General features: G+C 36.4%; 3 protein-coding genes across 5 annotated transcripts; 1 reads left to right on the top strand and 2 right to left on the bottom strand.

The window, feature by feature from the left end:
- Positions 1-1,246: 1,246 nt before the first annotated feature.
- LOC143593821 (guanine nucleotide-binding protein subunit beta-2-like) lies at positions 1,247-4,063 on the bottom strand. The gene is made up of 6 exons (XM_077073317.1): positions 4,054-4,063; positions 3,826-3,920; positions 2,247-2,671; positions 1,807-2,176; positions 1,552-1,665; positions 1,247-1,418 (listed from the first exon to the last, which is right to left on the bottom strand). Exons 1-6 carry the CDS (start codon positions 4,061-4,063, stop codon positions 1,383-1,385), a joined length of 1,050 nt encoding a protein of 349 aa, XP_076929432.1. The 3' UTR covers positions 1,247-1,382.
- Positions 4,064-7,222: 3,159 nt separating this feature from the next.
- Positions 7,223-10,566, top strand: LOC143593832 (polyol transporter 5-like). Of its 3 annotated transcripts, none has more exons than XM_077073324.1 (4): positions 7,223-7,472; positions 8,698-9,060; positions 9,156-9,419; positions 9,561-10,566. In XM_077073324.1, the coding sequence occupies exons 1-4, from the start codon at positions 7,322-7,324 to the stop codon at positions 10,337-10,339; spliced, it is 1,557 nt and encodes a 518-aa protein (XP_076929439.1). In that variant the 5' UTR covers positions 7,223-7,321; the 3' UTR covers positions 10,340-10,566. The 3 variants fall into 3 exon arrangements, with proteins under 3 accessions (XP_076929439.1, XP_076929438.1, XP_076929440.1); XM_077073323.1 differs by having other exon boundaries at positions 9,156-9,447; positions 9,592-10,566; XM_077073325.1 differs by having other exon boundaries at positions 9,156-9,480; positions 9,598-10,566.
- Positions 10,567-11,740: 1,174 nt separating this feature from the next.
- On the bottom strand, positions 11,741-13,208 carry LOC143593831 (ras-related protein Rab7-like). The gene is made up of 5 exons (XM_077073322.1): positions 13,068-13,208; positions 12,526-12,672; positions 12,377-12,457; positions 12,152-12,297; positions 11,741-11,960 (listed from the first exon to the last, which is right to left on the bottom strand). The coding sequence occupies exons 1-5, from the start codon at positions 13,191-13,193 to the stop codon at positions 11,894-11,896; spliced, it is 567 nt and encodes a 188-aa protein (XP_076929437.1). The 5' UTR covers positions 13,194-13,208; the 3' UTR covers positions 11,741-11,893.
- Between the last annotated feature and the right edge of the window lie 1,634 nt (positions 13,209-14,842).

Below are 14,842 nucleotides of genomic sequence, written 5' to 3'. Positions count from 1 at the left end.
CCCTTGTAGGATTCGAACCCAGGACCTTATGGTCCCTAAGCCTTATCCCACCACCAAGATGCCACTAGGCTATAAAGCCATGGACAAGTCCTTTAAACATTAACATGTAAAATTGGATGAGTGAGTTGTAAAATAATGAGAAAAAGAGAATGAAGAAGGATATAGAAAAAGAAACATTGTCGGAATATTTTCCGGCGGGTTACAACGAGAAGGAGCTTTTAGTTTAGAGAACCGGAGGAAATGATAAAAGAAATTAATATTTTATTATGTATTTTGTACTTTTCTGTCTACTTTTTCTATATGTTTGTTGACCTTTTATTATTATTTTTTAACAAATAATACAAACTTATGTAGGTACTCAGTGCTACCATGCTAGTAATCAAAATGGGCTTATGTTCATATTCCAGAAGCAATTTAGCAATCAACCTATTTATAATTGTGTTTTGTTTGAATGTTTGCCTTCGTCTTGCGCACTCAAAATCTTGAAGACGGGGCGCCCCCAAATTGGTGTGTGTGTATCTTTAGGACCCCCACAAAGAGAGAAAACGTGTAAGCTATGTATTTTCTACCGAATTAAAATACAAAGAAAACGCCCTCTACCCTATATTGCTATAGGAGCCCAAGTAAACACACCAACACAAACTAACCGAAGAACGTTGATCCTGTCCACATTTCTCTTCTATTGTTGCTTTTGTCTTGATTTCTTGGTCACAATAAAGAGTTGCTGGTGAGCGACGTCTTGCTTGGTGGAGGATTTGGAGTGAATCGCAATCACATACCCATGGGTTCGTTAGTATGTGATAATAACTATTGGCAATCAAAGTGATACCTAACTCGAAAAGGTTTCACTCGGTTTTGAAAGTCGTTGCGTGAGGTGTTTCTATAGACTATAGTTTGTTTCAGAAATGGGGTAACCGAGTGAAAAATGGAGTGAGCATGTAGCGCAATGGTACCAACGTGTTGCAATGGTGCTCCTCTAAAATGAAGTAATCATCAAGGGAATGCATATACTAAGTTCTATTAGGAGATTATTTCTTGGCTATCAATCATATTAATAAGATTCATGATTTCATTTATATTCTCTTTCTCATTGTGTAAATTTTTTGTGCTAATGCAAATCAACTAATTTTTAAGTGAGTATATTTAGAAAAACAATTCTCAAATATAATATTTCAAAACGAAAAATGACGCCAACAGTATATCTACTGCCAACATTCGAATAGATGGCGGGTTTTTTCACGATTCAAAATAAGACAATAATATTTACTATTTATCGTACCCGAACTAGTTTATGTTCAGTCCACAAGGTCAACAAACACGTGTCAAGAAAGATTTAAAATCGGTCACTAATTACCAACTTACCACCGCGTGTTCTGAGATATTCATATCACAGTCCTATGCCCTCCGAAAGCCCAAATCTGTATATCAAAAGGAATGATAATGTTTTAAAAAATTCTGCTATCAAAAGTCTAATATGCCCTTCAAGAACGAGAAAAAGATTTATTATTGACTCAGGTGACCAGAACATGAAAATGTAGAATTTGGGCTAACCTTGAGACTCGTATCCCAACTACCCGTGCACAAGGCGCTACCATCAGCCGACAAACCCAGACAGCTAACTCGAGCCTCGTGTGAGTTCTGGAGAGTTCCAAGATTTAAAACAACCTATATCATAGAAGAAATACATTACTCAAACTTATTCATGATCCATACATAAACATATGCTTATAAATATATCCTAATATTCAAACACGACGCGAAGTTAAACAAGTTATGTTTTGGGGTAAAGAAAATAAAAAACTTTACCTCTGCCAATAAAGTATCCCATACAAAGACATCACCATTAGAATAGCTAGTAAACAGCAGGCGTCCCGATACAGAGAAAGCAATAGAAGTCACACTAGGATTAGAAGTAACGCTATCGCCCTTCTGCTGATGTGGCGTGTACACCTGGAGCTGATGCCCCGTTCTAATATCAAACAACCTGCAAGTACCGTCATCTGATCCCGTTCCAAACCTATTTCCATCTGGAAAAAACTTCACCGAATTAACATCCCCTTCGTGACCATAAAACGTTCTCACTGCTCGACTCGCCACACGCGTGTCCCAAAGACGCGCAGTCGCATCACAAGACCCCGACACAAATATTCTTGAGTTCGACCCATTGATCGACACACTGTAACAACCAACACAACCGCATAAACAAATAACTGGATGATTTTGATAATATTTTGAAAAACATATACCTTGAAACATCTGCAGTATGTCCTGATTGATATTCACCTCCAAACACCGATGTTCTTAACCCTGTAGTAATATCCCATAACACGCACGTCTGATCACCAGAGCCGGTAATTAAGCGAGTATCATCATCTGCAACATACTGACAACACGACACATAACCTTTGTGTCCAGTCAGCGTTCTTGATACTGGTAAATTTCCATCTTTATCAAGCGGTGTGTTGAGATCGAAAACGGAGCATACACTATCAAGACCACCACATGCAACCGACAGTCCGGTTGGAGAAAATGCACATGTCATAACCCAAGCACACGGGAGTTTAATCGCGTGTGTTTTTTGACTTGTGAGTGCATTCCAAACTATTAATCTTCCGTCTTGTGATGCACTAACTATACGGTTCTTTTCAGGAGTCCAATCTAGTGAATACACCTGAGTTAGTTGAAGACATGCTTTAGTTTTATTGAAGACATCCAACCGAGCTTAGGCTACTTTAAGGTTTATTCTCAAAATATATGAAAATAATTATAAACACATCAAATTTAATAAATAATATACAAGCCGAGCCGAGCTCAAGCCTTGTATGGGAAGTTTGTTTAGGCTCGTCTTGTCAATTGTAGTTTGACCTCTTTTGGACTTCTATGTATTAATTTTACACCGCCCACCCAAGCTTTGGCTCGTTTAAGGTTTCTTCTTAAAACATATAAAAATAATTAAAAACGCATACAATTTAATTAATAAATAATAGAGTGAACTGCGGTTTTCCTCCCTTTGGTTTGTCCAAATCTGCGGTTTTAGCCCAATAGTTTTAAATTTGTGATTTTCGTCCCTGTGGTTTCATTTCACCTGCAATTAATAACGAATTCATTAACCCCGTTAAGTCTGGTCGTTAAACTCATCAGCATGTCCCCTCACGTGAGGGGCATTTTTGTCCTTTTTCTCCCCAAATAAACTCAGTCGTAATTCGCAAGCCCACTCACGTGAGAGGCTAGGGTGTATTTGAGAAAAAAAAGACAAAACAACCCCTCACGTGAAGGATACGTTGATGGATTTCACGACCAGACTTAATGGGGTTAATGAATTCGGGTTTAATTGCAGGTGAAATGAAACCACATGGACGAAAATCACAAATTTGAAACTATTGGACTAAAACCGTATATTTGAACAAATCACAGGGACTAAAACAGCAATTTACTCTAATAAAAAGCCTGAGGTTGAGCTTGAAAAAACAACTCACAAGCTGAGCTCGAGCATAGCTCGGCCTTGCTCATTTACACTTACACCCCTAATTAAAACAAACTAGATGCACTTACGAAACATTCAAAAACTAAACAGATAAATCTAAACTACTTTCAACATATTAACTAAATCCTAATTAATCAAGCCTAAACTTGCCATCTAACTCGTTTAAAGATCAACCTTCAACACAATTAACTCGGCAAATTTCGATCTTTTTGTTAAAAGTTGGTTAATAAAGACACTGTAACCATAACCGATTGTCGGTTATGGTTCGGTTTTTGCTCAATCCTAATTGTATCAACATCCAAAACCAATAACAAACTAACATAAAACTCCAATCTTATTACATTGCCAGTGTGCCCCTGCAAAATCCTGCAGCAGACCAGATCCGTGGGTCCGAAAGCAACCGGAGTCTTCCCTTGCGCTTTCGCATAACTCGCAACTATAAAACATTTAAAACCCAAATCACAAAATCATTACATAACCAAAGATCTAACTAACTAACTAACTAACTAACCACATTCAACCCAAATAGAAAACAATTAACTAATTAACTAACTAACTAACTAACTAACCACATACCATCTGTCTTTATATGTTAACAAAAGAAGTAATAGATACACAAGAGGAATTGTTCTCAACTTTCAAAATTCACCATCAATATTGTTTTAATCACAACATCTATCAAATAAGGAAAATTGGTTTTTATTGGTCCAAACTATTTTATTTTTGCCGGCGGTGGTCCCAACTATCATTTTGGCTGGCAACGGTCCCAACTTTCACATAAGTTGAATCCACCAGTCCGCGACTAACGGAGTACTAACTCCGTTAGGTAAAAGCTGATGTGTCCGTCCTAGTTGTCAAAAACAGCTGACATGGGCATCCTACGTGGACCGGCTGTGTATTATAACCAACATTTTATATTAAACATTATACAAACATAAATTCCCAAATTATACACCCTCTAAATCCCAAAATTATCTCTAACTCAAGAACCCTAATTCCCCCAAATTTGATGGCATTTTCTTCCCAATTGTTAACCCCTACACATCCAAAACAATCATCATCTAGGTACGTTCCGCTTGACATTGTCTACTCGGCCACATCTCCCTGCACTCCATACTCGAATAAGAAGAGGAAGGTTAGTCAGGGGGTTGTTAAGTTAGGGCTTGGTTTTGGGTCTGTCGATGGTTCGAGACCGAGAGCACGTTTATGTCGGAGGAAACCTAATAATAGTGTTGGTAGCAGCGGAAGGAGACGCAAAAAGAATAACGAAAATGTTTCGAAGAAAAACGGTGGTGAAATGGAAGTGACAGAGATGGATAATGTAGATAAATTCGCGGCAGCTGCGAGTCGGACCAAGAGATGGTTTCCGTATGTTCCAATTAAGAAAAATTTCATTTGTTTGTTTGTTTGCTTAAGAACTATGCCATCATCTGATGTTGGATTACAGGTTGAAGTTTGATAGTGTGGATCCTTAGAAATTTGTGGGGTTACAGTGCAAGGTTTATTGGCCGTTGGATGCGGATTGGTACTTTGGTCTATTTGCGATCAAATGTTAGGGTTTTTGACAACTAGGAAGACCGGCGGTCCACGTAGGATGCCCATGTCAGCTGTTTTTGACAACTAGGACGACACATCAGCTTTTACCTAACGGAGTTAGTACTCCGTTAGTCGCGGACTGGTGGATTCAACGTATGTGAAAGTTGGGACCGTTGCCAGCCAAAATGATAGTTGGGACCACCGCCGGCAAAAATAAAATAGTTGGGACCAATAAAAACCAATTTTCCATCAAATAACATTGTTTATGCAAAGTACGGAACATGTGATTTTAAAAAAAATGTTATTGTTGTTTTATAAATATTATTTCAGTGTTGTTTGACTATTATTTAAATTTCCAAGTTGAATAATTTTTTTTTTTAAATTTCAGCTTATCTGTTTGATTTTAGCAGTCTGCAGATGTTAAAAAATAAACAACCTTTTTTATGCAGACGGCAGAGGTTTGGTCCAACTTTTCTACTACAGATGACTGCAGATATGATCCGCAGACTACAAACATTTTACCTCATAAAAACAAACAACACCCAAATATCTATTATCTATAGAATATTATTGATGAAGTATCTATATAATAAAAGGAAGCTGATGTTTTGGTCAAAACTCAAAAGGCCCAATCATCTAAAACTCAAGTATAAAACCGAAGATATCCCATAAATGAATCGAACTCACACGTAACTCTGAAAACCAAAAATTCAAAACCAATTGTTTACATTTATCATAATTAGTTTTTAGAGTCATGAACGAGACGCAATGCAACGAACTTTCAACTTTTTTTTAGTAACAAAATGAATCTGAAGTTTTTTTTGTGATGAGTTTGTCATTGGAGATATATAGAATACAGAGTATACATTTGAATATAGAAATCTAAGAGTGGTTGGTAGCACCAGTGCTCAGTGGTCAACCTTTCAACTTTTGTGTGGATCAGTTTGCCTATCGTTGTTGACCCAAAACTTCGAAACAAATAATGTGGTCCATGTGGACCCGTTACTATTAAAAAAATTGTATATATCTTAACTTATACGTACTTCGGGTTCTACAGTATATATCTAACGTTTGGTGTTTTTTGTGACTAGTAACACTAAGACATTGGTCACCAAAAAAAAAAGTAAAAAACACCAAGTTGACACCCAATTACAACAAGATTGTGTCAAGTGGTTTGGGGAGTTAAATGAAACACATGTTTAAACAAATATATTAGTTCTAAAAAATTAAAAACATATGATGAATGTACTCATGTCCCGGATCAATAATCAACACACGAATTAAACGAATAACTCTCGTTTATATTAATCAGAAAATCTAACTCAAAAAACTGATAACAAACTATCAAACCCTAACTCGATTTGACTCTTGATGAACCCTAACTCGGTTACATCTCGTGTGTGTCTCTAGATAAACCCTAACTCGGTTACACCTCACGCATCACAATCTATAATGTCAAACCATACATTGGTTTATATAGACTAACCTAACTTGCTAGCAAAGACATTACCAATTATAATTACAATACAATTATGAAACATAACCACTATGACCTACTTGTTATTATTGGTCCCTCAAGTTCACCGACTTGTAACTTGGAATCCGAAATTACTTTCAACACGTACAATATCTATAACACAATAATAATTTACATTGATAAAAATTTCCTCTTCAGTCAAAATTAACTGAAATAAGAGGTCATTTAGTCAACAAGAATTTGCCATACAACTAAATTAAAAAAAAAGGCTTATCTAATAAGTTCAATCAATCAAACCCTGTATATTCCACCTCATAGGCTTATTTAATAAGTATTCTACTTTATTGCATACAGAAGATGTCACATAACCTAGATGTTGCATTTTTAGAAGATAGTGATATTTGGATATTCAAATAGAATTAAAGCACATAAGGTAGAAAAATGATTTACTTTATAAATTTCTTATAATAAAAAGTTAGCATTAATTCCATTATTAGAGGGTTTGTATAGGGTAGGAATGTAGGATGAAAGCTAAAAAGATTCATGTTTAAATATTTATTAAATGATTTTAAAAATCGAAATTAATATGGAAAGATATGATTTCAAAGGGTGACATTTTTATCTCAACTGGCCCGGATGAAGTAGACACATTGGCTTGTGTGTTGGCTGATATAATTGAGGCAGTCCACATACTCTATATCCATGCCATTCTATCTTGTTAACCACAACTCAACAAGAAACACATAACTAAGGTTATGTAATTACATGCCTTGTAACTAACCACCCTTACTCTCTCCCTCTCTTGCCATCACCACACCGTCGCCATGACCGATCAAAAACCGGAAGAAAATGGTGTTTCGAGTCAGTCCAAAGAACTCATCACCGACTTCGACCCACCAAAACCACCAAAGAAGAACAAGTATGCTTTCGCTTGCGCCATGTTGGCTTCCATGACTTCCGTTTTGCTTGGTTATGGTAATCTACCCCCCCCCCCCACCCAATTGTTTTCATCTATATTCTTGTTTATATCATAACATGCTAACATATCTTTTAAAAACACCGGTCGACATAATCGAAAGCCTATAATATTAAAGATAAAAAACAATTTACAAATGAGATTTAGTTCTATGATTTTATCCAAAATGAAACATTTAAATGTATACCATACAACCTAAATACCTAACAACTTGTGCTAGTATACAACAACTATATATTTGAAGTGTGTAACAAGTCTGTTGCAAAAATATTTGTAAAATAAAGAACCGTTGATACTAATCCCACACGATAAGTATTTTTGTAGCATGAAACGAAAGTTAGGTGCAAAGATTTATTTGTCATAAGACGTCATTCTAAAAACAATACAATGTTATATATCTTATCTAAACTTGTAAATATAACATACTTATTTAGATATTTAGAACTACAACTTATTAATAAATAATGAATATGAACATGGGTGTGTACGGTTTGGTTCGGTTGTTACCCTCTAACGAATTAACCAGCCGGATTTCGGTTAATCAGTTTGGTCTATTCAGTTAGTTTGTTGGTTTTTGGTTTAGTTAATAACCAAAATCAAATTTAGGCTATAATTTTTACTTAGCAATATATGATATGGTCCTATGGAGATATAGATATAAAAAAATATATGAAATAGAGATATAAAATGTAAAAATATATGAAAATATGTATAGTTTGTTCGGTTAATTTCGATTAACCAGGGCCGTAAACAAGAAACTTATTTTCGGTTAATTACAGTTCGGTTTCATCGTTCTTCGGTTCAGTTCGGTTATTGCACGCAGAATATGTTTAAAAATCTTATGTTCGATTATAATATATCACTTCAATAAACTATTTTAAGTTGGAATGTTTGTGTAATTTCTCTTTTTAAGTTGTTTCTTGTTTCGGCCCTAGCTCTTCGCTAGTTTGCCTTGTTTAATGAAAGTTTTTGTTCGAAAATGGTTATTTTAATCATTATTATTTTTAATTTATATAAAAAAATTATATTAATTTTGTACAAAAAGTAATACAACTGCAAAAAATTACAATTAACCGGGTGGTGGTTCATTAACAAATACAAAACCAAAAAAATATGGGTTTTAAAACGAGAAGATCTTAGATTCGAACATAAGATACAACAAGGATTAAAATAAATTCGTCGTAAAAATACATGCTAAAAATAAGTAATTTTGTTTTGTTGTAGATATTGGTGTGATGAGTGGGGCCCAAAAATTCATAGGAAGAGATCTTGATTTGACTAACGGTCAAATCGAGATCCTAGTTGGCATTCTGAACCTGTACTCGTTGGCCGGCTCAGCCGCCGCCGGCAGAACTTCCGACTGGATTGGTCGTCGTTACACCATCGTCTTGGCCGGAGCTATTTTCTTCGTGGGAGCAATCTTGATGGGTTTCGCTACTAACTACGCCTTTCTCATGGTTGGCCGCTTTGTTGCCGGAATTGGCGTCGGATATGCACTTATGATAGCTCCGGTTTACACCGCCGAGGTTTCTCCGGCGTCTGCACGTGGCTTTCTAACCTCCTTTCCCGAAGTCTTCATTAACGTTGGTAAGCTTATATTTTTCATACAGTGTAGTACACGGGTTCTAAAGCTTGTATTTGAAAATTTAATATGGATATGATTATTATAATTTCCTTTATAGGAATATTGCTTGGGTATGTGTCAAATTATGCCTTTTCGAAGCTTCCGCTACACTTGGGATGGCGATTCATGTTAGGAATAGGAGGCGTCCCTTCGATATTCCTAGCATTGGGCGTCCTTGGCATGCCTGAGTCACCTCGGTGGCTCGTCATGCAAGGACGCCTCGGTGATGCCAAACGTGTCCTGGATAAGACTTCCGATAGCTTAGAAGAATCTAAGCTTCGGTTGGCTGACATCAAGGAAGCTGTTGGCATCCCGGAAGATTGTAATGATGATATTGTGCAAGTGTCAAGGCAAAGCCATGGTGAAGGCATATGGAAGGAGTTGTTGGTTCATCCAACGCCCACGGTCCGTCACATATTGTTGGCGGCCGTCGGCATCAAGGAAGCTGTTGGCATCCCTGAAGATTGTAATGATGATATTGTGCAAGTGTCAAGGCAAAGCCATGGTGAAGGCATATGGAAGGAGTTGTTGGTTCATCCAACGCCCACGGTCCGTCACATATTGTTGGCGGCCGTCGGCATCCATTTTTTCCAACAGGCGACTGGGATTGATGCGGTCGTGTTATACAGCCCGAGAATCTTTGAGAAGGCGAGGATTGTCAAGGACACACCGCAACTACTTGCAACAATAGCCGTCGGATTCGTGAAAACAATGTTTATTCTCGTGGCCACGTTTTTCCTAGACAAAGTTGGGCGTCGACCGTTGTTGTTAGCTAGTGTAGCAGGCATGATCGTATCGTTAATGTCCCTCGGGTTTGCATTGACCATCATTGACCACTCGGATCACAAGATCACATGGGCTATAGCACTCTGCATTGCCATGATCCTATCCTATGTCGCTTTTTTTTCGATCGGTATGGGCCCGATCACTTGGGTCTACAGCTCGGAGATCTTTCCATTAAGACTCCGAGCCCAAGGGTGTAGTTTAGGTGTGGCAATGAGCAGAGTGGTGAGTGGTACTATTGGAATGACGTTTATATCCTTGTTCGAGGCGATTAGTATTGGCGGGGCCTTCTTTTTATTTTCGGGTATCGCAGTGTTTGGTTTTGTCTTCTTTTATACCTTGTACCCTGAAACACAAGGTAAAAACCTTGAAGAAGTGGAACAAGTGTTTGGGACCTTTTTTAGGTGGAGGTCAAGACAAGCGGAATTGGACAGGAAAAAAGAGATCGCTAAAAACTAAATTTAGAGTTTAAGATCTAGGGTTTTATAAAATGGTACGTTTTTAAAAGAAAAGTAATATAAATGTAATGTCATTTCCGTATACAACTACACGATATAAATGTAGTAATAATAAGAAGAAGGTTTACTTTTTGTTGCCATGTTAGCCTGTTGCAAGTAGTGAATTAAGTCACAGCTAGTCATGGTTCATTTGTTATAAACATTGGCACAAATGTTGTTAACCTTGTATTTTAAAATTTTAATCAAAAGTTATCTTTTAGCCACTAGATTATTACCATATGTTAATATTATTGAGTTTAGTTCATAAGGCTATGTGTAGTAGAATGACTACAAAATGAGGCGTATGTGACGCCCAATCAGCAAAGAGTGAGTTTTTGTTTTAGCCCATATATATATATATATATGCAACTCACATATGAATATAATAATAAAGGTAAAGGAAGAGAGGGTGAGAAAAACCCGGCCCCCCCACCCCTCTATCGCCCCTGAAATCGCCGGAGGGGGGGGGGTGTTGTAGCCCGTCATCGCCTCTTATCGCCCAAACAATTCGTCCACTACGGATGGCATAAGAGATAAGACTTCTCTATCATCCTTGTCAAGGAAAATTTAAGATATTTGGACTCATTCAGACACATTGGGTTCTGAAAAGGCATACTGTTGACTAATAACCTTATATTGACTTACCATTCAATTAAGTGCCACGTGTCACTTCTCATACTACCGGTTGATGTCTCACAAATGAACCTAAAGTCACAGTGTGGACAAGTGACAAGTCTTAGCTACACCGCTTCCACACAAAATATTATGTTATCACTTGCTTCATAACTTAAATGAAATAATAATATTTGAGCTTACCTTTCAAATAAAAGATTTCAATTAGTATATAAATTGTACTTATTTTGACCAAAACTGATTTGTTTCAACCTGCTATCCACTTATGGGAGTTGGTTATAGAGCTTACAAACAATCAACAAACCTATGCATAACCACAACAATATTTGGTAAATTATAAGTTATCTGTTATAGTCTTACAGAACATTTTAACATTAGTTGAATGCATGAATCATGATTTGCATGACCACATTAAACTGTAAAAAAACATGTTTTTTCTTGGTTAAGTTGGTTTCACAACAAATTCACACAACCGTCTTGTGTGTTTATTGCTGCTATAAAAAGAAGCCACGCTTTTTTGGTAACGATAACTATTTAAACCTTCACTTGAACCGCTCTTATTTGAAACCGTATATATACGAATTTGACATCCCACAACCACAAGGCATTTAAGATCAACATCACCCGAGCCAAGCCTAGATGCATAACCAAGTCACTTGGCTGCAACTCTCCTATAGCAGATGCTCAGGCTAAATGCACAAGACAATGCATCACTATAGCTACACTCTTCACATCATAATCGGATGAAATAGATTGCAAGAATATCACACAAAAGAACTTCAAACCAAATTTACAGTCGAACCATCCACACAAATAAACGGACCAAAAGACGTTTGTAGTAAATGGTACAGATACAAAGTTTGTAAAGAATGGTAATCAAACTCTAGCAGTCACATCCAGATGCCCTCTGTTGACTTGTGCTGCCTACGTCAATGGTATCCGGCAAGTATCTTCAAAAGCCACACAACAAAATCATACATATTAGTCAAAACTCATTACTACATAATAATGCTCTTTTTGTTGACATGACATAATTTAGACACAAACATATCTAAGCCGTTTAATAAACAGGTCGTGTTCACCTGTTTAAAAATTAGAATGAGAAATAGATATTTTAAAAAGTTTGCCCGGTTTGACTTACAATTCTTCCTCTTGTCCATTCTTCAAAGCATTCTTAGCAATGACTTGAAAAGCTTCTTCAACATTAATCCCCTCCTTTGCAGACGTTTCAAAATAAGGGATATCCCCTTTCGAGGCACACCAAGCCTTAGCCTTTTTCTCAGAAACCTAATTATCATCATACGATAATTTTTAAACATGCAAAATTAACAAATAAAAAACCAGTTTCTCGGTGAAAAACACATACCACTCTACTGTTTCCACCATCTACATCAACCTTGTTACCCAAAACTATAAACGGAAAATTTTCAGGATCCGACGGGCTCGCCTGCAACAAAATTATATCAAGATTTTACATTCATACATTCGAAACTGATTTGCTAATTATTAGCATACCTGAATAAGAAATTCTTGCCTCCAGTTGTTGAGATTATCAAATGATTTTTGCACGTTCACATCATACACAAGAACACAGCAATCTGCACCACGGTAAAAAGCAACTCCAAGGCTCTGAAATCTTTCCTGTCCAGCTGTATCCCAAATCTGCAAAGGCAGAGATTTGACTACATATTTAGGTCAAAGTCAACAGATAATTACCGGTTTACAAAAGGATCTATTTCCATATGACTATCAGTTGCTTATACATATTTACCCCTCTTTTCTCTGTTAGCTATCTAACTTTGACTTTTAAAGTTTTAATGTCAAACAAACCTCTCTGAATTCAATATTGTAAATGACTTTAGTTTCTTAAGAAAAAAAAAGTTCATAATAACATCAAACGGTACAACTAGCATTGTAAATTGTAAAAGAATCGTTGTTAAAATGTGGAAGATTGAATTATAAATAAATTACGGTTTCAACCCGAAACCAACCCGTACAACTTTAGCAAAAACTCAAAACAATGATCAACCTTTATAAATATATAGTTGATGACTAACCTGCAGAGTGAAAAGCCTATTTTCAAATTCCACTTCTTTGGTCAAGAAATCAGCACCGATTGTGGCCTTGTATTGATTGCTAAACTTCTTGTTTACATATCTAAAGTTGAACTTTAAAGACAACATATTCTATGTCCACGTTTTTATTTCATAATTAATATTTTTAGAGTGTTTGAATGAGTGTTTTCAGTAATTACTACCAGTGTTACAAAAACCGGGATCAATTGCCGACTAATCAGTGATTAATCACTAATCGGTACTCTACCCATGCAAGTTCATGTAATCGAAATCGAACCCAAAAAACGGTCCTTTGGTCTTACCCGTTAACACAAGTTTTAAGCATCAACATCGACACGCTTAAGTTTTAAGCAACAAAAGACGATCAAACGAAGGTTCGAAATGCAAAGGTTTGTAAAAAATTCAACAAAAAATGATCAAACGAGGGTTCGATGTGTGCGTATATAAGTTTGAAAAACTACATATAAATATTTCAATCCCATTAATCGCTAGCCAGTACCCCCACCGCCCGACTAGCGCCTATCAATTTTTACAACACATAATCTACTACAAGTCAGAAAATGAGGATCAGATAATAATATTATCAGTTTTCTTAACAGGTAATCATTTAATCTATAGCAATCATAGGTATTAAAGGATGCTGATTCATCAAGATGTTTTTCCAACCCTGCATCAAAACCACACAAATTCAGATACTAATAATTAGGGCAAATTGCCAATAACCCAGATTTATAATTGATATAATGATATTCAAAACAGCCCGTAAACCCAAATCAGTTCGATTTTTTAACCAATTTGATCACCACAAGAAATGAATCGAGCTTTGTAGATCAAGATTTATAAGTTTGAGAATAAAACCCTAATAATAATAATAATAATAATAATAATAATATTAAAGTACGAACCCGCTGTCGCCGAGGATGATGACTTTGAGAAGCGTTCGTCTTCGTGAAGGCATCGTAATTGAATCGAGTTGAAGAAATGAAATTGTAAGCAGTGGCAAATGGTCAGAAGAATATAATATTGAAGTAAATCAGGTTGTCAATAACCCGGTTGGCATGTGAAGGTTATTGAGCGATGATCATTCAGCCTAACTTTTTTTTAATCATCATCTTTGGATTTATTATTATAAGTTTGTTTATTTATTTATTTATTAGGGATATTGGTTTTAAATACTCCCAACTTTGACCCATTGGTAGTTAACACTCTTAACTTACGAAATGTTCCCAACACTCCTAACTTTTAACATGTTTTCTTCTTGCACTCCCGGGGTAACGAAACACTAGCTTCGTTACTGTTTTGGGTAAAAAATATCATTTTTCAAAGTTCAAGGGATAAAATCAAAATTGTGTTTATGGCACAACCCTATTCATAATAATAGAATTATCTATTATTATGATCACGCAATTTCTTCCTCTTTCCTCTAACTCAAGTTCCAGTTTCACAGGTTCACAAGACACAATCTAAGATACTTACTGCCCCTCTACCCCCCCTACCCCCCCCGCCCGGGCTAAGCCATATAATGTAACGTTGCTAAGAGTCATATAACATCGCACATCATGAAGACTTAAGAAACCCGCCTCTAATCAAGAGTCAACTTCCTCTATACAAAGAGAGCAGATCAGTGATTTGTCAGTCCCACTTAACCCGTTTCCCGTACCTGACTACACCTCCATACGGTGTTTCAAATACTCTTAACTTTGACCAATTGGTAGATAACACTCTCAACTTACGAAATACTTTCCAACACTCTCAAC

This window comes from Bidens hawaiensis, unplaced genomic scaffold (genome assembly GCF_021521415.1).
Source record: "Bidens hawaiensis isolate Kalapana, Puna unplaced genomic scaffold, B.hawaiensis_p1.1 tig00042837_1, whole genome shotgun sequence".
Classification (NCBI taxonomy): Eukaryota; Viridiplantae; Streptophyta; class Magnoliopsida; order Asterales; family Asteraceae; genus Bidens; species Bidens hawaiensis.
The sequence above is the reverse complement of the archived record's forward strand: the minus strand, read 5'-3'. Positions and strand labels throughout refer to the sequence as shown.

Excerpts from the sequence above, each read along its gene's own strand:
- LOC143593821 (XM_077073317.1), bottom strand. Across the intron at positions 2,177-2,246 it reads CATACTGCAGATGTTTCAAG|TGTGTCGATCAATGGGTCGA; the intron begins GTATATGTTTTT and ends TGGTTGTTACAG. Across the intron at positions 1,666-1,806 it reads GGGATACTTTATTGGCAGAG|GTTGTTTTAAATCTTGGAAC; the intron begins GTAAAGTTTTTT and ends TCTATGATATAG.
- LOC143593832 (XM_077073325.1), top strand. The coding sequence starts at position 7,322 with ATGACCGATCAAAAACCGGAAGAAAATGGTGTTTCGAGTCAGTCCAAA. Across the intron at positions 7,473-8,697 it reads TTCCGTTTTGCTTGGTTATG|ATATTGGTGTGATGAGTGGG; the intron begins GTAATCTACCCC and ends GTTTTGTTGTAG. Across the intron at positions 9,481-9,597 it reads GAAGGCATATGGAAGGAGTT|CCATGGTGAAGGCATATGGA; the intron begins GTTGGTTCATCC and ends GTCAAGGCAAAG.
- LOC143593831 (XM_077073322.1), bottom strand. The coding sequence starts at position 13,193 with ATGTTGTCTTTAAAGTTCAACTTTAGATATGTAAACAAGAAGTTTAGC. Across the intron at positions 12,458-12,525 it reads GGCAAGAATTTCTTATTCAG|GCGAGCCCGTCGGATCCTGA; the intron begins GTATGCTAATAA and ends ATTTTGTTGCAG. Across the intron at positions 11,961-12,151 it reads AATGGACAAGAGGAAGAATT|ATACTTGCCGGATACCATTG; the intron begins GTAAGTCAAACC and ends TGGCTTTTGAAG.